Here is a 25100-nt window from a genome sequence, read left to right on the forward strand (position 1 = left end):
CCATATGTCAGTACATTTATATCTCTCTCATTTTTTTACCCTTGATCTCAGCCAAAAGGCCTAGAAGCAACCGTCTCATTTTTTAAACACTTACATGAAGCATTCCATTTTATGAATGTACTGTATGTACCAATGATGGACATTTGGTTTGTTCCCTGGATTTTGCTGCTACGAATAATCCTGCAATAATTATCTCGATGTGAGGGTCTATGGGCTTGTATAGCACATACAGATAGCATAAGTGTGTATTTGAAGTAGATGCATGTAGGGTAAGTTATTAAACATAGAACTTCTGAGTCACAGGGTATGTGAATTTAAAATTTTGATAAATGAGATCAACTTGCTCTCGTGAGAGGTCATGCCAATCTGCACGTTCACCAACAATACGAGGGCACCTACTTATGCAACACTCAGTACTCTGAAACTGTTTGATCTTTGCCATTTTGGTAAGTGAAAAAAGTCTCTCATTTTTAACATCACACTCGCATTTCTCTAATTATAAGAAATGGAACATCTATGCTTACGTTGGAGTGAGCTCTACATTTATCTTATTTATTTTCTGGGGTGGGAGGAAGAAGAACACATTCAAAATTTACTCTCCAACGGACAGCTGGCATCAGCAGGTAAAACTACCAGAGTTTCTCCATAGATCATATATTCACGAGGCATTATTTGCTTAACAGTGAGAAAGGCTCTGGTGTGTTCTCTGTAACAATATCCACTTCACAATGTAAGCAAGAGCTAGTATTGTGCTCCACTTACAATTCCAGGAGGAAAGGCACCACCTGTCCAAAAAAATTTCAGATCCTAAAGTCAGGTACAATAACACAGACAAACTTTTGATAACAGTATTTGTCTACTTTTCCACACAGAAGGAGACCGACTTCTCCACCCAGAAATTAGGTTCTTTTGTTCTCCCTCCTTTGTTAAACCATTAGAACAATGTTTCGTCATTTGCTTAATATTACATATACAAAAAGGGAAAGTTAAAAAAAAAATCACAAGGATATCTCGCCTGTTTCCACCACACAGCAATTTAGGTTTAAGTATCAGAACACTACAGCTGTCGAAAAATAGGAAAATAGAGACATTGGCTACAAAACTGAAAATTAAATGAGGTAGATAAATTAGAGCTTTCACACCCCTGACTTGCCTGTTTCAACTTCATAACCTTCACAAAATACTCAAGAACAATCTTCATGATTACTTGACATAAGCTGCACCAAGGATGTCTTTGTACAAATTAGTATGTGAACCTAGGGGTGCCTGGTCTGCTGAGGGTCCAACTCTTGGTTTTGGCTCAGGTCATGATCTCAGGGTCATGAGATCGAGGGAGCCACTAGTCGGGCTCCACACTCAGGGTGGGGGGCGGGGTTGGCGTTGGGGGGCAGTCTGCTTGAGATTCTCTCTCCCTCTGTCCCTCCCCCTCACTGGTGTGCCATCTCTCTCTCTCTGTCTCAAATAAATAAATCTTTCAAAAAATTAGTATGTGAACCTATAAGAAACATGCCCTTCCATGAGTCTTTTCAAGAATAAAAACCCAGTTGGGGAGGGTATGCGCTAAGGTGAGTGCTGTGAATTGTGTAAACCTGGCAATTCACACACTTGTACCCCTTGGGATAAAAATATATTATATGCTTATAAAAAATTAAAAAATTAAAAAATTTTAAAAAATTAAAAAAAGAATAAAAACCCAGCTCTTCCATTGAGTAGGTCCTGGTGAGCTAACTTAAGTCACCCAAGTGTTCCCACTCCAGTACCTTCCCGTCCTGGTGGTTTGGGAAGGAGGCACCTGGAAAGCAGGGGGAGTATGCTGGCACTCTTGGGGCTCCAGTTGAATGGTTTTTAAATAGGCAGCACCACACACTGAGGGCATCCTACTTAAGGTCCCATGGTTGAAGGAATTTTGTAATTCTACAAACTTAGGTTTTTGGGTTTTTTTCCTGTTTTTTAAACATACATCCAGAAAAAAAGAAAGGACAGGTTCAGGGTTGGTGGGGGTCATACAAAACAGGTCCCGAAACAGATGCCAGATCTTGTTCCTGCACCTGCACACAGTCATCGGGAAAGTATATGTTACCCCTGCTCCCCCGTTAAGCTAACAGTTATCTTTCTCATGGTGGTTCAGTAAGTTCCACAGTGAGGTCTACTTTTAAAAGGCAAACATGGGGGTACCTCCTGGGTGGCTTAGTCAGTTAAGCGCCAGACAATCTATTCATCTATCCTATCTTACCTATTAATTTATTTTACGATGTGATGTTAGTCACCATACAGTCCATCATTAGTTTCTGAGTAGTGTTCCATTATTCATTGTGTATAACACCCAGTGCTTAATACCCATCACCCTGTGACCCCATTCCCCCTGCCCCCTCCCATCTGTAACCCTCAGTTTGTTTCCCACAGTCCAGAGGCTCACATGGTTTGTCTCCCTCTCTGATTTCTCCCCATTCTGTTTTCCCTCCCTTCCCCTGTGGTGCTCTGTGCTATTCCTGGTGTTTCACATCTGAGTGAAACCATAGGATAATTGTCTTTCTCTGCTTGACTGATTTTACTCAGCATAATCCCTCCAGTTCCAATCATGTCGATGCAAATGGTGGGTGTTCATCCTTTCTGATGGCTGAGTAATATTCCATTGTGTATATGAACCACATCTTCTTTATCCATTCATCTGTTGAAAGGCATCTCGGCTCCGTCTTGGCTACTGTGGCCATTGCTGCTATGAACATTGGGGTACAGATGGCCCTTCTTTTCACTACATCCTTATCTTTGGGGTAAATACCCAGTAGTACAACTACTGGGTTATTGGGTAGCTCTATTTTTAACTTCTTGGGGACCCTCCACACTGTTTTCCAAAGTGGCTGCACCAACTTGCATTCCCACCAGCAGTGTAAGAGGATTCCCCTTCTCCACTATCTCCAACACCTGTCATTTCCTGCCTCGTCAATTTCGGCCATTCTGGCCGGTGGGAGGCGGCCTCTCAATGTCAGCGACACCTCTTGGTCTTGGCTCTAGTATTGATCACAGGGTCTTGAGTGCAGGCACATTGGGGTCCATGCTGGGTGTGCAGCTACTTAATAAAATTTTTTTAAATGCAAATGTGCCTGCCAGAGGTAAGCATTAGGTCCCTGGAATACCCAGAGTGAAAGCCTTTACCTTTTTCCCTGACAGGAAAGAAGGGGTGACCCAGGATACCCAAGGCCTGGAGTAGCAGGACCCATGGGAAAAGAGAGTAAATCCGACCTGATCCTCCCTCTGTTGCCCCATCTGAGGACTGATGGGCCATGGGCACAGGTCCTTTCTACTTCCAGAATCTCAGGGTAAAAACCCAGAGAGAGAAGCTGCTGCCCTCAGCCCGAAGAAGCTGAAGGAGGTCTCTTTCACCATCACATGTATTCAGCCAACTAGAGACGGTCTCAACAGACACTTCTCTGAGTGCTCAGATAAACACTAAAGTTCTTCTCTTGAGCGAAGGATCCCTCACTTCCAAAAGGAGGGGAGGCAATCCCCTTGAGAGTAAGCAAGGGAGCAGGGAAAAGGATTAAATCTGTGTCCTCAAGGAGATTATTGTGACAGGTCCAGGCAAGGGGGCGGCGGTGGGAGATCCAGGGAGGAAGCCTTGGGATAGCTGTGATTAGGAGAACAGTTGGGGCACGAAGGGTCCAGGCAGAGCCAACCTGTCAGAAAAGAGCTGAGCTGGGAAAGATCCAGATTCACAGACTGGCCCACAGCTCAAGACGCTTCCTCCTCTCCGGCCCCAACGCTCCTCCCCTTCAGGAGAGCTAGTTACCTGCCCCTCCCAGGGCGGCTGCAGTTCCTGCCCTACACAAGAGAACCTGCTCTCCATTAACCAGCTCGTGTTTCCTGGCACAGGCTGTGTTGGTCCAGAAACAAGGGCACCTTGTCCTGATTTGCCCAGAGGGCCTGTGCAGCCCTGCCACCATGTCTCCACACCCCCCTCTCTACCCATGCATGCTCTGCCTTCCGCCTCTACCAATCCCCTGCCTTCACCGGCAACTTCTCTTTTGCTAATTCAATGTACTCATTCAGGCTTCATGTTGTTTCATCTCTCGTTAGCGTTTCCCACTATTGACCATTTGGAATCTTCCCATCTTGGAATCTTCCTCCCTTGGCTTTTTGGGCAGTCACATCTTGGGTTTTCTTCTGCTCTATCTGACCTCTCCCCAACCTTTCAAAATGAAGTAACCTGGGGACTTGGCATACGGCACTCATTTCCCTGGGATGGCTTTCTCTAGCCCACGGCTCAGTTAACATCTAAGTCCCTGACTCCCCAACCTTCATCCCCGGGTGCACTCAGCTGCCCCGGCCAGCTCCTACCGAACTCTACCTGTGCCATCGACACTTCAGGCACATCACGTAGAAAACAGAATGCATCATTTTTTTCTTAAAACTTTCTCTTTCTAGGTGTTTCTTCTCTTGGAAATGACTTCACCAAACACCCGAATATTCAGGCCAAAGACCCTCCCCCTTGAGATCTGCAACTCCCTGACTCCCAGTCCCATTGGTCTACCCTGTTCACACTCCCCCAGATTCACTTCATCCTTCCCGTCTGCATTGCCACAGCCTGATCTGAAGACCCACAATTTTTCGTTTGAATTGCTGAACTCATTTCTTAACTGCCTTTCCTTCTCCTAATTCATTTCCCACCCTGTGTTGAGAGTTAACTTCCTAAAAGATATGGCTCTCTAGTGTTTTCAGGATAAGATGTCACTGATTCAGTCCCATATACACGATGCCTGCAGTCTGGCAATCCAGAATCGCCAGGGTCCAGGCTCTAAAGCCAGAATGCTTGGTTCGAATCCCTCCCCTGGCACTGGGTTAACCACTTGGGAGAGGTACTTAACCTCTTGCCTTGGTTTCCTCATGTAAAATGGGTAAAATCGTGATATTTCCTTCATGGGGGTAAAATCATAATATCTCCTTCATGGGGATGTTGCAAGGATTAAACAAGATAATACATACAGAGTGCTTGGAATAGTAGCCAGCACATAGCACACACTCAATAAACAGCAGCTACCATCTTTGCTGCTACCTTCCTGTGCTCATCCCCACCTACCCTTCCCTCATATACTCTTCTTCTCCGTTCATAATGAACCCACTGGGGTAGACCCAGAGCTTCCCACTCCGAGGTCTTTTTTCACTGTTCTCCCTTTGCCTAGAATGCCAAACACATCCATCCGTCCTCCAGCATGCACCGCCCCAACCCCCTAGCCCTTTGCCTGGCCAGTTTGTCCTTCAGGATCCGAGGCACTATCTCCTGGGAACTCTTCCAGGAAGCCTTCCCAGACTATCTAGTTTAGATGTAATGCCTGTCTTCTGAGGTCCCACAGTTACTAAAAGGCTGTCATAACATTTATTCTTTGAGGGCAGAAATCACGACCTCCTCATCTTGGAACATCACGCTCAGTAGCAATGATGTCTTGCACTTACTTTCTGCCGTGGTATGCAGTGCCCTCACTGTTTCATATATATACTTTAACCCTCACAAAAATCATATAAAATAGGTGTTATTGTTTTGATCTCCATTTTGTAGAAAAGGAAACAGAGTCACCTTTTGCTCGAGGTCCTCTAACTAGGAAGTGGCAGGACTGGGATTTGTACTGAGGTAGTTTGGCTAGGAAGGAGTGATCTTAGCCATGCTAAGATCGCACATGATTGCACAATGAGTGAATAAATTGATCCCAAAGGCAAGAGTCAAGTAAATAAAGTGGGCTTAGAAGCCAACGGTGCCTGCCAACGCAATATGGTGGTGCATAATAGATGCTCATGAAATACTTCGTTGTCTGAACAAGTGAGAAGAGTTTGAAATCAAAAACAATTTGAAATCTCTTGGGTAAGAGAGAAGCCAGAGGTTACCAAAGGTCAAAGTGTGGGGAGCTGAGAAAAAGCCCCTTTATCCCCATGTGCTTCTGTGATACGAATTGCCTACCTGTCCTGGCCTTTCAATATTTTCATTAAAAGTACAGATATATTATAAGAGGAATCCACAAATGGGCACTATGTGTTAAAGCTGTTTGTTCTGAGGGGTCGACGAGTTAGCCCTCTGGGCCTGGCAACCTGTGGACAGGGTTACTCAGCACCGGCTGCAAGCACCATGCCAAGACTTGGGGTAAGACCAAGTGATGTTTCTCCTCCCTCCCAGGAAAGTGTGCTCATCTGGGAATTTTCGAGGAAAAGCTACATCTACGGTGACCGCTATATGAACCGCGCCAACATCTCGAGCGGAGCCGAACACTCGGACGCCTCCCTCACCATCGGCCAGCTTACCATGGATGACAACGGCACGTACGAGTGCTCGGTCTCCCTGATCGATGACCTGGCAGGAACCTCTAGGTCACGCGTCAGACTCTTGGTCCTGGGTGAGTGTCTCCGTCTCCTTCCTGGGGTGGCAGGGAGGCAGGGCAGGAAGAGGTGCTGGGAGAAGTCATGCCTTCGTGGTAAGGGCAGCCAGAGACAGCCCTACCTGACCAGGAGCTCAGGCATCCCCTCACGCCATCTGCCTGCCAGGGGTTGCTCCTCCTTCGTAATGGAAGACTATTCTGAGTTGCCCGCCCATGGCAGGCAGTTCCCAGGGCAGTGGAGTAGGCCTGTTTGGAGTGGCCCTGGGGCTCCTCCCCATATCTCAGCTCCCTTCCTTTTCATGGCAAACTTATTAGGGAGAAGAAAAAGGGAAATCATAGATCCTAAATAAGGACTCTCACTGTGCCTTCCTTTGGTGCCGAGAGCCAGATCGTGACTTCCTCATCATAAATTCAGCTAATCAGTAGATACCCTTCCCACTAGCATCTCTCCACCCTGGGCCCCAACCACATACCACTGATGAGGCTCCACGTCTTTGAAATATGTCCCAAGATGACATTCTTCCCATACAGACAACTGATTATTAGAGCTCATAGTTTTGGAAGAATCTGAACATCATCTACTTTAGTATCTTCAGTTTACAGATGAGGCCCAGAGAAAGCAGGCCCCGGACTCAGAGTCAGTCACTGGACATATATTGGCGAATGGCTCTTCTAGGTCCAATATAAGGAATGGCCTCCACTCTGGGAGGTAGCAATGCTTTAAACCCAAACAATGCATCATTTTTCATTTACTTTTTCCATTTATACTTCTTAGTGGGACTTTTTTTTAATTGCGGGAACTGGCTGCCTGGCTTTTTGAAGCATCGTGTCAATCAAACAGTGTAGCCCCCGAGAGAGTATGTAACCGTGTCCTTCCATCTTACCACCAGCATGGTAGCCAGTGGGAATATTCCTCCACATGCTTCATGTCCTTTCTAAATATGCACACGCGCGTGCACACACACCCACACACACACTTTTTCTTTGGGGAAAAGAAAAGATCATATTATGAAGACCACTTGGCAGTGTTTTGGGGTAACGTTCCATGCCTGTTTCTCCAGATCGATACTATAGATCTCCGTATTGGAGGCGCACATTCCGTCACGTGGACGTGCTATGATTTATCCAAGTGTCCCACACTGATGGACATTCTCAGACTGTTTCCAATTTTGTGAGTGAACAGTACTGATGTATATTCTTCCTCTCTGTTGTTTTTGTTAGGTAGATTCTTAAAAGCAGGATTTCTAGGTCAAAGATGATGCCTTCATGAAACATGAAGCCATACTGGCAAATTACTTTCCTCAAAACGACGTCTACTGCCATAGCGATTTATGAGCACACTGGTTTCCCCCCCATCCTTACTGGCACTGAGTGTTATCGATCTTTTTAATTTTTGTAAATTTTGTTACTTTGTTAGGTAAGAAAAAATTCAGTGCAGTCTAAATCAAAATGTTAATTTAGCCACTAATAAGCTTCACTACTCCCCATTTGGGCCCAGCCCCCTGAAGCCTGGGGACCAGCAGTGGGGAGTGAGGGCTTGGGGTCTGTCTCCTCACCCTACCTCCTTCATCTGACTCCTCCCAACCCTGGGAGGTGATGACGTGGCTCCTCAGAGGTCAAGGTCCAAGGAGGATCAAAGGGAGAAAAGCCAAGTCCTGCTTGCCTGGTGAGGCCACGTGCATCTCCCTCTGGGCTCTCACATAACCCCACCTTAGCTTTTTTTGGGGGGGGTGAACGAACAGGTCCTTCCACCTGACACAGGTAGCATGTGTGCCCCCGTCCTTTTCCACCCAGTACCCGTTTCTGGCACTCACTCTTGCTCTCTGCCAATCTGCTCCGGGTTCCCTGTGGCCCAGCAAGCAGAGCCCCTTGGAGACATGAACATGGCATGGGTCAGCCCCCACTCCCACCTGGCCATTGCAGCCCACTCCAGCCCCCTTCTTTCCGCTGCAGGCAGGGGGATCCCTGGAAACCCAGAGGCCTCCATAAAGCCCTTCTGTCCTCAGACTGCAGAATCAGCACTTCAAGAACATACAGGTTTCTGTATGTTTCTCAGCGAGCCTCAGCCACAGAATGAGAGATGCCAGCTTCCAACCATAGGGAACCCTGGTCTCCATGCTGGATTCTTCTGGTGTCTCCTCAGCTTGACCCGAGATGGGGGAAATACCTCTTTCCTTACCCCAGGAGCAGGAGAGCAAATACTCATGGGGCCCTTCCTAAGCATCCTCTTCAAAGAGATCTCCTTCCCGATGAACCTCCAGGCTTCCCTTGCTTGGGTGGGAGGAGGGTCCCTGATAACCTAAGGATTTTCTCTTGGAAAGGCTGCTGGGATGTTTCTCATGCTTCTCTTTCATACTGAGGACACTCACCCTCCTGGAGGTTGCAGTGGAAATTCTGGGCACAGGAGAAGTCCCAATCTGTCTCATGCTGCTGCTTCCTAGAACACATCTGAGGTCGCTTGTCATGCACCACTGCCTTCAGTGGTATGAAAATGAACTTCATGTTCTTGTTTACACTTAGACCTTTATTTGATCCAGAATTTATTTTTGTAAATAGGATGCTAGGAGTCTAACTTTCTTTCCTCCCACATGGATAACCAATTGCATCAGCGTCATTCACTGTACCAAAGAAACCCTGCTCATCCCACTGGGATGCCAGCTTTGGCACAGAGTAAGTTCTTATACAGAACGGCTACTTTCTTACTCCTTTTTTGTTCATTTTCCTTTTGATTATTCCTATGCTGATATTACATGGTTTTGATTACAGCATGTTTATACTCAATGTTTATAGTCTGTTTTATTTTGGGGGGGTTTTGTTTTGTTTTTAGTTAGAGCTATCAGTGTTTGAACAGTCAGCTTTTAATACCTGGCACTGTATAATATCTTCTCTTGCTAAACTTTTCCAAAAAATTAGTCAATTTCTACAAAGTTATTCTTCCATGTTAATTTTTAATTTTTAAAATCATTTTTCTTAGTTAAAAGTTGAAGGTGATTAGAATTATGGTCAACTTACATATTACTTTGCAAAGAAATGACATGTTACAAAGGTGAGGTCCTCTCATCTAGGAAGATGTATTTCGGATTTAATGACCCTCAGTAACAAGGGATGGCCTACAGAATTCCAGGTCTCCCACGGACAGAAGGTATCGGACCTTTTTCCTGTATCTTCCTCTTTTTCACAACCCTGCACCCAACTATGTAGCTAAATTTCCTGTTTCTCGTGTCCTCCTGCTCTGAAAACAGAGGGTATTTACCTTAAATAGAGAGAACACTACCATCTTGCAATGACCTTGGTCTGTGTGAAAGCTGTCACAGAGTCAAGGTCATAATAGCTCCTGTTTCCTGAGGATGAGTTATGAGCCAGGCATCTAAGAGCTTTACAGATATGGTCTCTTTTAATCGTTGCAATCCATCCGTGAAAGTGGGTATTAACACTCACGTTTAATAGAAGAGAACGCTGAGGCTTGACACACCTGTAAAACGGGTCCAAGCTTCCATCAGAACAGGATGGCCCAAAGGCAAAGCCCTGTACTTTCACAGTGGGTAACTGAACCTGTTCAGGACGATTCCCAAATTCTTTCAGGTTTACTTACATCTTCTAAGTACCCTTTCTGTGAGTTGATAGCAGACATAAGCTTACCAGTGATGTTTTAGCTGACTGCGGCAGTAACTTATGTTCTGCCCTTCCTGGATCCGTGCCAACAGAAGACTGGTGGGGCAGAGCCCAGTCAGCCCTGGATGAGCCGTTTGTCCTCATTTGTCCACAGGACACTTGCATCTTAGACACATCACTTATTGATAAATGAAATTCTGACTCCTCTTCCACATGGGGGAGTCTTTGCTTAGGGTCTGGGACATGGAAACCCCGCTGCCTCACTGTTTCTGGATTTCCATGGGGAGCTCCTCATGGTCTTAGACCTTGAGGAGCACTGACAGCCCCTCTCACTTCATGGATGAGGCCGTCGCCCTCACACATTTTCATCTTCTGGCATTTTTAGAGCCGTGTTTCAGTTGCTCCCAATCTAGCTGGGGTGCCTGATGTGTTTGTCTACAGAGTACCCCTAGAGCAAGGGGCCTGCTCTCTGGAGGGCTCCTCAGGTTGACATTTGTAGCCTGTAGAAGGCTGTTGGTCGTTGAACCGCTCTCCCATCCTGCCACGATAGCAGCCTTAGTCCAAACACAAACAAACATAACTGTGCTTGGTGACGCTGCCTTGCCTCTTGAAAATACGAATTAGAAAAAAGAGAGAAACAACAACAAAAAAGAAACATGTTGACTTGAGCTCCTGTCTTCATGCTCATTTTTGTCCATGACTGGATCTGTAGCCAAATGGGTTGGTACTTTGCTCTTTTTCGCTCCTCACCTGGTAGCGCGTTCCGCCGTCTTAGCACTTACAGTCCTCTGAGCTCCCTGCTGCTCGGGTGAGTGGATCGAGTCCCCGTCCCTGAGTGAACATTCAGCCTGTCCCAGTTAAAGCCATTATGAATAATGCTGTAACAGATTGTTTTATGTACATAGCTCTTCATTTTTATTTGACTTAGCTCCTTGGAGAGATATTATAAGCCAAGAAAATGCACATTTTTACCAGTTTCTGTTCTGTACTTCTTCCTCCTCTCCCATTGCCCTGGTTGGCCCCTAGCCAAATCCCTCACTTCTCTGGACATGATCCTTTTCTGGCTGATACTGTCTCCTTCTGGCTTTGTTATGGAACCTGGACTGGGTCCTGACGGGAGAACCAAGCAGCCCACAGAGACCTTGGAAGATGGGAGATTAATGGAACACGGGCGGGCTCAGAGGAGACAGTTCCCCAAAAGCCTGAGTGCAAGCAGGGAGGGTAATTTATATCCTTCTACTTCCACATACTTGGTACTTTTGGTGCACGTGGGAAAGGGGATAGGAAACAAAGAACCCGAAAGGGCTTTGAGACAGGGGCTGGAATTCCCTTGCTGGTTTGGTCGGCCATCTTAGACTACAGTTTTTCCCCTTATCATTCGCCCCCTTTGATGCCCCCTTAAACACCTACTTTAGAGGGCATCATTATCATCTACTGTGGGCCGACAACCCTGCAAGGCTAGTATCTGGGTTGTGGCTTGCCTGGTAACAGTGTTTTCTATGAACTAAGCAGTCCATCCTAAGGTTGCCCAATAAGCAGTAACAATAACAAGTTTCTGGGAGGAAGTCCAATCAGAAGGGGCAGCAGCGTAAAGTCTGACTGCTGAGGTAAGGGATGTTGTGCCGATGATAGCCAGGGACCACGGCGAACTGATGTCCATCAGTCAGTGGGGTCTCGCTGAAGGTGGAGCCGGAGCAGGTCGGAAGGGTCTGGTTGGGCTTTCCGCTGGCGTGATTCATCTGACTTGTGAGCCTCCTTTACTCTAGAGTGGTGGACCCACTGGGTGACACCTGAGACCTTAAAGGCGGTAGGGGTGGTGTGAACAGTGTCGGGCCCTATCCACTGTGGTTTGAGGGGGTCCTTTTCAAAGCTTCTCGGGAGATGCGCCTTAAAGTTTTTCACAGGGCTTGGAGGTGGGACACTTCTAAGTTTCCAGTCCGTTCAAGGTCTCCTCTGACCCTGTTTATTACAGGGGGCGGCCTGCCACAGAGCCTCTGAGGTGAATTATAGCTACGGGAATCTTTTAAATCCAATTGACTAGAATAAATAAGATCAATGACCTCCAACAGGTAGGCTCTACAGAAGTATGACATTTAGCTCCAGGCATAAGGGTAGCTGGGCTTAAAGTTTGACAGGTTTTAGGTATTATTTCAGGTGTATCTGTAAGCATAGCCTGGTATTTATTAAGTCGGCCTCCATCATCCATCGGTGGCCTTTGGCCTCTAAGACAAATCTGGACCTAATGTGAAGTCATTACAGTCAGGGACTGTCCCATAGTGACAGTTATATGCTTAGCTAAAGCCTTTGCTTGCAATTGTACCTCAACAGAAGTGGCTTCTAGGATAAATACGACTGAGAGGGATGAAACAATTAAGAAAGACCTCTTTGGGGTAAAGCATTAATATCCTAACTACAAGGAATCACTGGCAAGTGGGGGAAAACTTATCAAGAGGTTAGTCATTCCCAAGTACATCATCTGATCCAATCATAAAGAAAGTGGGGTCATCCCTTATCTCCATAAGTCCATAGTTAACCCTATGGAGTGGGGTATGCTCTGCCTTTTAGGGAATGATTTCATTATCCCAGCCACAGCCATACAGAATTGGTCAAGGTGATAAGTTATACAATTCTTGGGGTATCAATTCCATTTTCCAGTTGTTTAATCATGTGCCATGGGGTCCTGTTATTATCCCCACAGAATAAAAAGCAGGAAGATTGTCTAAATGAGCTATTGTGCAACTTCTCTGAAGTTTACCTCAAGTTGTCTAGCTTAGGTGAACAACAAACATTTAAAGACATCAAAATCTAGAACTTAACATCCACAAAAGTGGGTTATTTAAATGTAATTTTTCTCTCTAAAATAACCCTCATTTCCAGAGATAGCCAAATCAGGACTAATTTGTTTAAAAAACAAGTCCAGTTTTAACAAAGTTGGCCTAATTATTTACATAAGCTCAGCAAGAACACTGAGTGATCAGACAGATCATACGGATCTTTTAGAATCTGCTTTGTTGGAACTATTTATTTTTATTTTTTTAAAGATTTTATTTATTTATTTGACAGACAGAGATCATAAGCAGGCAGAGAGAGGGAAGGAGTGGGGAGCCTGCTTCCCCCTGAGGAGCCTGTTTCCCCCTGAGGAAGCAGGCTCCCCACTGAGCAGAGAGCCCGATGCCAGACTCGATCCCAGGACCCTGGGATCACGACCTAAGCCGAAGGCAGAGGCTTAAACCCACTGAGCCACCCAGGCGCCCCTGCTGGAACTTTTTATAAGGAATCTCTAGGTTGGACTTTCAGTAGCCTCTCCAGGCCAACTACTTGCCGTCAGACACACCTGCAATACCTATAGATTTGGACAGATTCCTCTTCCTGAGGGTCCTGCACCTGCCAGGAAGTGACATTCTTCACTCGCCTGGTGAGGCTGTAAGCTATCAGGCCAACAGTTCCAAGGGGCGTTAGGACTCCAGGTTTCATAAAGCCAACCTCCATTCCTTAAAGCTTTCTGGTTATATCTGAGTCTATGCATGTCTTTCTCAAATAGGACATTCCAGTCTAAGCCTTGATAAAATAACCAATGTTTCCAATAATGTCCTTTTACAAGGAGAACAGATTCCTATTGAACTTATGCAAATGACTGATTGCCATGGAAGAAAGAATACTTACTGAGACCTTCTGAGTTTCAGAAGGGTCACATAGAAAAGTTGAATGCTTTGATTTGCTTATAAATGAGTATTTTTACATTTCTGTAAGCCACAGATATCTTAAGAAAAAGTTCCCTTAGTCTGAAAGAGCAAACATGAGAGAACCAGCAATGATTAAACAAGAGTCACAACACTATGATCTTTTAGCTCCTTTAGTCCCATGTTACTGATTCACGTTCCGTTTGAATGCAGCTTTTACTTAGTTCTGAAAGTTCTTACTCATTTCGGTTCTGATCTTAAAGGTATTGAATACCTGTATTGTCCTAAGGGTCTTTTATATGAACCTCCTTGAAGAAGAAACTTATTTTGCAAGACAGTAAGAACAATTATAAATGATTAAAAAAAGAAAACCCCTCAGAAATGGACACAGTTAACGATCTGATAGGAGAGCTCACTATGATACGACTGACAAGGAAACTCAGTTATTCCAGGATACATACACTTCAATAGCCAGAACCAGAAGGCTACAGACTCAACAAGCAAGCCTAATCAGTCAACAAGACTTTGTTCATGATTTAAATCTTGGGGAAGTTTGTTAAAACCTTAGAACGTTTTAAAGCACTTCCCTAAATAGGATTAGGGATGTTAAAGACCCGATAAAGGCAAGACAGAGAAACTGGTTTTTCTAGGCAAGCAGAGAGAAAACAACTATTTGTATTTTCTTATCAAGAGCTGACCAACAATAGTTTTGTCTTTTGAACAGAGAGAAGCAGACTTTCAATCTTATACCAATGTACTTTAAAATCCATTCATTTCAACCTTGGTCCCTCCCGACCGCATCTAAAATTCTGTTCCAAAGTTTTCCCTCCATAAACCTTCTACAACTTTTTCTTTGCATTCAGATTTTGCCCCTGCTCATTTTTTCCCAAACAACCATCTCATTTATGACAAAATTACCTTTTTTAAACCTTCAACAAAAATGCATTCCCATTTCTTACCTTTCTTACATATCTCCTACTTTTCCACACACTGAGTTGTTTTCCTTATTTCCACCAGTCTTAGTTACAGTTGGCAGAATTTTGCACTCTTTAGAAACCTTAATCTCCAGTAAAGACTGAGGAGTAAACAGTTGTGAACTGTTACACCATAATTCTTTAGATGGCAAATTTGTGAGCAAGTTAAGCACAAAACATGTTTACCAACAGATTTAAATATCCTTAGTTTCTTTACAGTAAGAAGTCAAAAGTACAAACCTATGTCCAGTAATTAAGGACTTACACTTTATCCTATTTGGAAACGACCTAGATGTCCAATAAATTCAATTCCATTTATCATTGAAGCAAAACTTCAAAGTTTTAGTTTATCAAAGACTTTGAAAGTTATCTGAACAATCACCCAAGAAAACTTCTAGATGATTAACCATCCGTGTAGTCATCTTCTTCCTAAAAAGTTGCAAGAGACATAACACGAGGTCATCTGACCTTCAGTAAACCTTGATATTGAATAAAAGTTTCACGTTTACTGCTGAGAACTGAAAAGATATATCTATCTTAATTAAAGCAACAAACTTAGTTTAAATACTGAATTATGTTCCACCTGGATGCTCCCCATGGTCGATTTTCACCTGAGACCCGTGGGGAAATCTGGAGTGGGGGGGTGTCAGTTCCAGAGGGTGTTGGTCTTGCTCTGACAGTGAAGGGAGGAGCACCGTGCCTGAAGCACCTAGGACGGTCTAGCAGCCACCAATGCAGGCCGCACCCAAGGTGGTGCAGAACCGGGAAAAGGGGGATGGGGAGGCAGAAGAAAGTGCTGCCAGAGGACAGAGGAAGGTTCCTGGCTCAGGAGCTCATCGGCTCTGAGCAGATGCCATGTCTTCCCGCCAACAAGGGGGGATAGGCAGTCCGTGTTGGGCCAGAGAAGACAGGGAATTTCCTGGAAACAAAGGGAGTTTCAGCAGCTGCTTGGGAATATTCCTCCAAGTCCCTGTCCTGAAGGACGCCTGGGATCATGACCTGGGTGGACGGCAGACACCCCCCCCACCACACCTTAAACATAAGGGTGAGAGCTCCTGTGACTTTACAACCTGTCTCTGTCTGGCTCAGTTTCCCCGTGGGCTGTCAGGGCTGCAGAGATCTCCCCACACATGCCACTGAGAAGCCTCAGGACCACCGTCTTCCTGCACCTCTGCTTTAGGCCCCAGGTCAGAGGAGGACTGAGGTTCTGACCCGTTTGTCTTTGTCCAGAGCTGGTTCCCACTGCTGCCCCCGATGCCCCGGGGCAGGGCCTCCCTGATAGGCTTTGCTTCCTTACAGCCTTTGGGGTCTTTTACTTGGGTCACGAATACCCTACTTTGGTCCTTCCTATTGGCACAGAATGGGATGGGGGCAGAGTTTGGGCCACCTGAAGCCAAGAATCAATGTCTGGGACTAGGTCAGGGTGTCTGGGGGTCCTGACCTGGACAGTGGGTAGGTCTCAGGGCCCCGCGGAGGGCCAGCCGACCCCGCAGGGGGCCCGTTCCGGCTCACATAATGGGCCTAATCTTCCAGGAGACGTGTTCAGCCCACAGCCTCCGGAGAATCGCTTCTTAAGCCTTTCGAGCATACAGTCGAAGGCCGTAGGTTTTGACGAGCACGACCCACGACGAGCAGGGGGGCTGTCCACCCTGTGTGCTCCCTCCCTGTGTCGCCGGCGCAGAGACAGACAAAGGGTGGGTGTCCCTGCAGAGAGACCAGGCCCAGGCCCGCCTGTCCGCCCTCCTGGGGGACACCTGCCTGCCTCTTGGCCACCGTGAGTCCGTATAAACCCCAAACTGGCACCCCAAGGGCTCGCCTTAGACCCTATGAGGTCACCCCGGAGACAGGTCAGGGCCCACTCGGACTCCGTGGACTTCTGGGGGCCCTAAGGCTGGAGCCACGGACTCGGGCCGCCTGACCCGCCAGGTCGAACTGCACATCCGCTCGCGCTTTCACACCGAAGTTCTTACGGTTCCTCCCCCCAGGCCGGACCTGCGCAATTCCTTTCCCTTCGGAAGTTCTTTCCTGTCCCCCCTTTCGGGGGTTTCTGACCTGTGGGACCCCCCCCCCCCCCCGAGTCCGTACCTGTGAGACCTCTGGGAGGAGATCGCTCTCCCCTTCCGGCCTGACGAGGGCCTGGGCCCGCGGGCGGCTGCCGGAAACCAGGCGGCGCGCCCTCTCCTTTACGACCCTCGTGCGTCGACGGCCGCAAACCGGTGGCCGCGATGGTGCCGGCGGGGGAGCCACGTGTTGCGAACCTGGACTGGGTCCTGGCCCAAAACCCGAGCGGCCCTCGGAGAGCCTGGAGGACCGGAGGCTCACTGAGCACGGGCGGGCTCCGAGGACACTGTCCCCGAGGGTGTGAGCCCCGAGCGCAAGCAGGGGTCTTCGTCCCCTTCCTCGGCACGTGCGCGGGAAGCGGGCTGCGAGAGACGAGCCAGGAGGCCGTGCGGACGGGGCTGGGTTCCGTCGCGGGTTTGCTCGGGCCGTCGAGTGCGGGCCTCCCGCATCCGCGTCCCCGCGGCGGTCCCCCTCCCACCGGCCGCGCTGGTTGGCGGCGACGGCGGCCAGACCCCGTGGGGGGCGTGTCGCGGCTGCTCCCGGTCCGGCCGCGGAGAGAGACGGGGTTGGGCTGAGGTCCTGCTCTCCGTGTTTTGCTTTACAGCGGGAGCGAGGAGGAGAGAGAGCATTTTGTACCGTCTGTGAAGAAACCAGGAAAACCTCTGAGAGACTTGGGTTTGCCCTGCTGCGGGGCTGTTTTTAGGGAGAAGGGCTCTCATTATGCGGGGCCACCGCGCCGGCTGGAGGACTTCCAGAAGCTCGGGGAGCGGAGAGCTTCCGACGGGGCGGAGCGCACGGAGCGGGTGGCCGGGGCAGGGGCGTGGTGGGAGGGGGAAAGCCACCTGGCGGCCGCGGCTCCTCAGCCCTGACCTAGCGCCCGGCAAGCGGCGGCCAGGACCGGCGGCTCCGCGGACTCTGGCGCCCCCTGGCGCCGGCAGCGGGAGGTGCAGGCTTCGGGGCGGCGCGGTGCCCGGCCCTGCCCTCTGGGGAGAGGCTGCCTTCCGTCTGGGACGCAGGAGGAGCCCACCCAGAACCCCGAGATCTCCGGGGGTCCCACAGGCCTCACAGCCCCGCAAGAGGGGCTGTTTGAACTAGCGCTGCTTAGAGGTTTTGATGCTCGGGGTCTGGGGAGGATCCCTTCGAAAAGGATCAGGACAGTGTGGGGGGGGGGGTGCCTAGGGTCAGCCAGGGCGGGGGGACGGACTGGGGGCTGAGGGTAAGGGCCCCTGGATGTGTATGTGGGGACGGACAGAAACCTGACACACGCCTTCTTAAGGCTGGTCTCCTGGAGGTGGTTGGTCTCTTGTTATCCCCACTGCTGCCTCGGGACTGAATGAAGGATTTGCCTTAATAACTTCCCTGGCAAAGCTAGCCCCCAGACGTGTCCAGCTTGCTCCTTCATGCTTCTCTAGATGCTCCTTTGCCTTGGTCTGTTCTGTCCCCTTTTTGTCTTGGAGCCCAGAAAGGCTTGACCACGGTCATGCACACCAAGTCGGACGCTGCCTCGCTGTGACACTCTACGGGCACCTTATACTCCAGGCGGGCTCTCTAACTGGGAGATGAAGCTGTAGCGCCCTGCTCAAGGCCCACCTGGGAAACAGGCTGGGTGGTTTTCGTGCGCGGAGAGGGCTGTCCCTGTACCTCTGGAGAGTTCAGGAGGCAAATTTGGCTCATCAGCCTTCACCTAGAGCCGGTCTCTGGGGAAGCAGTGGTCGGCTTCCCTTGTACCCACTTGCTGGGCCTGCGGGGTGAAGGGCTGAAGGCAGCAGCCTCTTCCTGCCCAGGCTGCTCAGTCCCCTGGCCCTGGGCCAGGATATAAAAAGGTGGCTCTTGAACCAAGCTTGGGCCTCTTAGTTTTAGGGGCTGCCCAACTGGGGCTGGTGTGAGGGAGTGCCTCTTATTTGCTCCATGCTTGTCCCACACCTAGTGGCCCTCACGGGAGCAGCAGGAGCTGTGAGGGACACACGCCGAAGAACCCCTTGCCGGTCTCAGAGAAAAACCAGAAGTGGCCGCTGGGTACATCCGGGGTAGCTTCCTGCAGCCACTTGGGGGGTGGGGGGTGGGGGCAGGGAGCGGGGGCTGCGACACTCTCTGTAGATCCGTACTGTCTGGATTGTACAGTGCACAGTGCTATAGACCAGGACAAGCAGACCATCCAAGGGTCTGAAGAAAGAGTTGGAGGGACATTCCTGCCAAGGGGGATTCAGCAATAAACCTCTGCACTGCGTGTTCGCCCCCTTCCCGCCCCAAGGACACTACGTGAAGTCTCAAGCATCCTTGACACTTCTTCCTGCCTCAGGGCCTTTGCACATGCTGTTCCCTCTGTGTGGAGGGCCCTTACCTCTCTGACCACCACCATTTCCACTACTGGCCTTGCCTACTCTCACTCTTCCTGCAGGTCACAGCCCAGGCTGTGGGGATGTCGCTCGCTTGTGCCTTCCCTGTCCCCGCAGTCTTGCCTCCAGCCCAGTCATTGTCCAGTCACTTGTCTTTTGCCCCCACTGGACTCCTTGAACATGGGAACTCACTCAGTATGTGATCCCAGTACCAGGCACTTTCAGACATGCAGGAAGTGCCCAATACGGTTTGTAGAATGAGCCAGCCTGCGCAGTGGTACGGGAGCGCCAAGGGACTGGACCAGCTTAAGATCCTCAGGAATTGTGGGTGATCAGGTTAGGATTGTGAGTGGTTTTATAACCTTTCTGTAGGCTTCCCTTTCCTGCCATCCCCCACCCCCACCCCTTTGGGCCTCACTGTCCACCCAGCACACAACTCTGCAGCCACCTGGGGTCTCTCCCGTCACCCATCTACTCCGAGCACGTACATTTTATCCATGAAGGAGGTGCTCAACACAAAGGGAACTTTCCTAAGAAGTCTGAGGGGAAGGGCTTCAAAGAGAGGAGCTTTCCCCTAACCCAGGGCCAGGGAAACATGGCCAAATCCAGCCCAGGCCTGTTTGTACATGGCCTGCAAGCCAAGAATGGTTTTTACATTTATAAAGAGTTATTAAAAACGTAGGAGCAGTGGCAGAGACCGTAATGTGGCCCACAACATCTGAGATATTACCTTTGACCCTTTACAGAAAGTCTGTTGTCCCCTTGCCTTACAGACAGGAACATGGCGGGGGGGGGGGGGGACTACAAGGTTTACCTAAAATGGCACAGATGGGCCAACATCAGAAGGAGCTTGTGTGGGCTGGTGGAGAGAGCACTGGAGATGGTGTCAGAAGACCTGGGCTCCAGTCGCCCCAGCTCTTGCCTAGTCTCCTCCCTGGGCCTCAGTATCCCCACCTTTATAATGGTGCTGACTCCAATCCTGCACTCGGATGCCCCTGATGTTGGTGTGCACTGCCTCTCTGTGACGGTGTCAGGCTGCCGAGGAGGTGTTTGGGCCAGATTGATCTGGCAGCACTATTTCTCACCAGTAGGCTCTGACTTTCTCTGCGTGTGTGTCTGCGGTGGGAGGTGGCTGTCACCGAGCGCCACCGCCCTCCGGATTCATGCCTTCACCCTGTCCTTCCCCTCTACAGTGGCCCCCTCCAAACCAGACTGCGCCATCGAGGGAGAGACCGTGATTGGGAACAACATCCAGCTGACCTGCCAATCAAAGGAAGGCTCTCCGGCCCCTCAGTACAGCTGGAAGAGCTATGATATCCTCAACAAGGAGCGGCCGGCCCCAGCAGGTAACGGGGTCAGCAGGGGAAGACGCGCCCCCGCCCCAAAATGCAGGTGATTGGCTAGGGCTGCCCAGGGCTCCAGCTCCTGGCCTGACCAGTCAGATCTCCCTGAAGGGCTGCCCTCGGCCTCCCGCTTCCTCCCCGCACATGTCTTTTCGTGACCATCCTCATCTCACAGGCTGTTGCGGAAAATGAAAGTCTCGTAAAGCACTCAATAGAGGCACATAATAAGTGTGCACCTGCTACCTTTGTTCCCCGCAGCTCAGCTCCTGTGAGTTAAGCCTGTCGGGTAACCACTCTGTGCAGAAGCACTGGGTGGGATTTTAATGTTGACTGTGATCATGTCCTTTTTTTTTTTTTTAATATTTTAATTACTTATTTGACAGAGAGAGACACAGCGAGAGAGGGAACACAAGCAGGGGGAGTGGGAGAGAGGGAAACAGGCTTCCCGCTGAGCAGGGAGCCTGATGTGGGGCTCGACCCCAGAAGCCTGGGATCATGACCCGAGCCGAAGGCAGCTGCTCAACAGCTGAGCCCCCCAGGCGCCCTGTGACCATGTCCTGCAGTACACACCTGAGGCCTCAAGTCCAGGGCTGGGGCTCCACTCAAGGACGGGAAACCCCATCTGCATTCCCTATCCAGCCTAGTCCATCTCGGGTTCCGCAGAACCCCGCCTTCCCAAACATGCCCTCCGTTTGTGGCCACACCCAACTGCACGAGCAGGTCTGCCATAAGGGTCCCCTGTTCTCAGGGAAGGAGACGTTAGGTCCAGCTCTGGTTGCCTGGAGACCTGCTTTGTGCCGGGCAGCTGGCATTTGACCTTCGGTCAGGAAACAAACTGAAAAAAAAAAAAAAAAAACGACCCTATATAGATATCTTATTGTCATTACCGTGGTGTCCACTGGTGTGGGGACACCTCAGGCGGCATCTCGGATCCCCAGTACCCCCGGCACAGCCAGTTCCCCTGGAGATCAGAACAGACAAGTTCTGAGAGGTGCCGGTTGGCTTAACGTCTGGGGTCTCTCGGCTCAGTGTGGGTGAGGAGGAGGTGGGCAGGGCCGGGTGAAGCCGTGGGTGGAGACGGGTGAGAAGTGGGGTGGGGCGCGCTAGGGAAGGGCCTCCTGGGGCCCGGTCGGTCGACAGGGGGAATGTACAGACTGGGGCTTTGGTCGAACAGGACGAACTTTGTCAGTTTGTCTTTCACTCATTTGGGAGCCAAATGAGAACTTAAAAGTAAAAAAAGAAAAGAAGAAAGAAAACAAGAACAGAACGCTCTCACTCCAAGGTAAATTAGAAAGGGTGTTGTGAATCTCAATAGGTTTCCAGTTTTGTTTACAAATTCCTGACTGGAAAATTGTTGTCGAGTGTGTGTGGAATTTCTGGAAACCCCCTGGCAGCTCTCCTGTGGGTCTAACGAGCCGCCTGTCTGGCCTGGGCATGACCCAGTGACTCCAGCAATAGTCACCAAGGTCTGCCATGGACAATGGTTGGTCGACCCTTCCTTCCAGCAAGGCGCGTATAGAGAGACCCAGGGCCGAAGGCTAAATGGCGAACGCCGTCATAGTTTTATAGTCAAGGGTGTTGTAAGTCAGAGGATGCATAAAGGGATAAAAGGTTTCTCCAAGGAGGGGGCACCCAACCTGGCACTACAAGCTGGCTAAGAGCATGGTGTGGGCTTGAATCCTGGCCCTGCCACTTGTTAGCTACGTGACCATGGCAACAGACTCAGCCTCTGTGCCTTAGTTTCTCCATCTGTAAAATGGACATAAAACTAGTACGTACTGCATAGAGTTCCTGAGATTAAATAAAAGTCCATGTAAGGCATGGAGACCATGCTGGTAGGTAGTTAGAACTCCGTGAGGCTCGGTGTTATTAGCTGTGTGGTATGTGAGCTGCATCCTTCAGGATGAGTGGGGAGGGCGTGACAGATATCCTGGGGGGGTGAGTATCCGCGCCGTCCAGGGTAGGGAGCATGCGCTGCAGGGAGGAGGGAGGTACTGCTGTGAGAGCAGCAGCCACCGGGGTTCCTGCAGAACCTGCGCGTTGGGCCAGGGCAATCCTTCATCCTCCAGTGATTCAAAAGAGGAGAAACCTGAGGACACGAAAGAAGGTCATGGGGAGACGCTAATACATACTTTGGAAGAACGTCATCCTGCTCCAAGTTAAGATTTGCTCAGAGTGGGGCGCCTGGGTGGCTGAGTTGGTTAAGCGTCTGTCTTCAGCTCACCTCATGATCCCAGGGTCCTGGGATTGAGACCCCAGTCAGGCTCCCCGCTCAGTGGAGAGCTTGCTTCTCTCTCTCTCCCCCCTGCCTGCTGCCTGCTTATGCTCTCTCTCTCTCTCTATCAAAAGAATAAATAAAATCTTAAAAAAAAAAAAAAAAAAAAGGTTCTGCTCAGAGTCAGAGTCCAGATCTGGGCGTGGCAGCCAGGAGCGTGGTTAGTGGTGAAACAACGCAAGCCTGCGCCCGGTGTTGGGATGGAGGCGGCTTGTCCTCGGAGGCTCTGGACTCCACCTGCCTCATCGAGCCCCGGAGTAGGAGCAAACCCAGTTTTGATTTTTGAAACATTTCCGGCCGTAGGGCACAGTTTGAGAGCCGGGTTCCTCCGCCCTCCTCTGTCTGAAGACAGTAGAGATTGCTTCCTTCCACTAAGTCATCGGTGGAAGCAATCCAGCAGGGAAAGGGACAGGGAATCTGGAATCAGTATATAAGAATTTCAGTCCCGACGTCTCCACTTAGTGGCTGTAAGTCACTCACAGCCTCTCTGACCCTTAGTATCCTCCTCTGAAAACCTAGGACGACCAGCATACCACCCTCCCTGAAGGCTGTAAAGAGCAAAGAGGAGACCCCCCCCCCCTCCGCCCCGGGTGATAGTTCTAGGCATCCTTTGTAAGCCAGCTAACTTCATGCACCGAAAGACTAGGAATTTGGATATCAAAGAAGGAAGGAGGAGTGCTTCTGGGATCCAGAGCGCCGGGCACAGGAAAGTTAAGTCTTGCCAATTTGACACCCGTGCCTCTGGGAGACCAGGGCTTCTCGGTGGGGGAATCTCTCCCCAGCTGGACCAGCCCAGGGAAGCGGGAGGCGGACTGTCCTGTAGTTCCTCCTGTTGGCCACAAGGTGTCGCCACTGCAGCGAAAACATGAGGTTTAGCTGGATTTCAGCAAATGTTTTAGGTCCTTTCCAAGAGGAAAAGGGGCTTTGGAGCCCCCGCTCAGAATCCGAGCAGATCGGGTAGCACGAGAGATGCACTGGTTAATTCCAGACCAGCTTCTGATATCCCCTGTTTCCTTTGGGGAAGAGTCCCAAGCTGGGCTCTGATAACTGGAAAGGCCCTGGAGGCCGTCTGAAGTCCTGTCCTGATGTGTGCGCTGCGCCGTGGACACGTTACACATGGGCGGAATCTCACACGCTCTAGAGGAGTAGGAATCTGGTGAGGGCTAGAATCCCCATATGTATTCCAGGGTCTTAGAACATTTCCCAAAGTGTGTTCCTTCAATATGCCTCTATTTTTTAAAAGATTTTATTTATTTGAGAGAGAGAGCGAGTGAGCAGGGGAGGGTCAGAAGGAGAGGGAGAGAGAGAATCCCAAGCAGACTCGGTGCTGAGTGTGGGGTCTGATGCAGGGCTCTATCTCACAACCTTGAGATCATGACCTGGGCCAAAATCAAGAGTTGGGTGCTCAACAGAATGAGTCACTGCGGTGCCCCAAGATGCCTCTTAAAAGAAAAATCCAGTTCATTTAGGAAATAAGACTGTCAGGGAGAAGGAGTTAAGATGGTAGAGGAGCCGGGGGACCCTAAGTTTGTCTCATCCCTCGAATACAACTAGATAGTTCTCAAATCATTTGGAACACCCGAAACCTCGATCAGAGTTTCTGAGTAAACAAATATTGCCAGTCTACAAGTAGAAGAGCAGCCACCGTTTGGAAGGTGGGGGGTCCAGGGGCTTGAATCCAGTGTCACAGACACATACATATATATAATGGAATATTCCTCAGCCATCACAAAAATGGTATCTTGCCACTTGCCATGCTGTGGGAGGAACTGGAGGGCATCACCTTAAGCAAAGTAAGTCTAGAGAAAGACACATCACGTGACTTCACTCATATGTGGAATTTAAGAAACAAAACAAAGGAGCATTGGGGAAGGGAGGGAAAAATAAAACAAGACAAAATCAGAGAGGAAGACAAACCATAAAGAGACTCTTAATTATAGGAAATAAACTGAGAGCTGCTGGAGGGGATGGGGGTTGGGGATGGGGTAACTGGGTGATGGATGATAAGGAGGGCCCAGGGCCGCGAGCACTGGTTCTCGAAGACTGATGAATCACTGAGCGCTACCTCTGAAACTGATAATACACTGTTAATCAATAGAATTTAAATTTAAAAAATGATTCTTTAAAAAGATGTGATATATATTACTCAGCCATGAAAACAAGTGAAATCTTGCCATTTGCCACAAGGTGGATGGAACCAGAGGGTATTATGCTGAGCGAAATAAGTCAATCAGAGAAAGACAAATACCACATGATCTCACTCATATCTAGAGTTTAAGAAACCAAACAGATGAACATAGCGGTAGGGAAAGAAAAATAAGATAAAAGTGGAGAGAAGGAGCACCCGGGTGGCTCATTCAGTTAAGCCTCTGCCTTTGGCTCAGGTCATGGTCACAGGGTCCTGGGATCGAGCCCCACATCGGGCTCCTTGCTCAGCGGGGAGTCTGCGTCTTCCTCTCC

At 49.4% G+C, this 25100-nt stretch overlaps 1 protein-coding gene across 1 annotated transcript in view; it reads left to right on the forward strand.

Moving 5' to 3' along the window:
* GPA33 (glycoprotein A33) overlaps window positions 1-25100 on the forward strand; it is a 43981-nt gene that overhangs the window by 14407 nt on the left and 4474 nt on the right. Inside the window, exons 3-4 of the mRNA XM_032317953.1 lie at window positions 6161-6377; window positions 20216-20368. Coding sequence (XP_032173844.1) covers window positions 6161-6377; window positions 20216-20368 — 370 coding nt within the window. The remainder of the gene's footprint in view (window positions 1-6160; window positions 6378-20215; window positions 20369-25100) is intronic.

Source organism: Mustela erminea, chromosome 17, assembly GCF_009829155.1.
Source record: "Mustela erminea isolate mMusErm1 chromosome 17, mMusErm1.Pri, whole genome shotgun sequence".
NCBI lineage: Eukaryota > Metazoa > Chordata > Mammalia > Carnivora > Mustelidae > Mustela > Mustela erminea.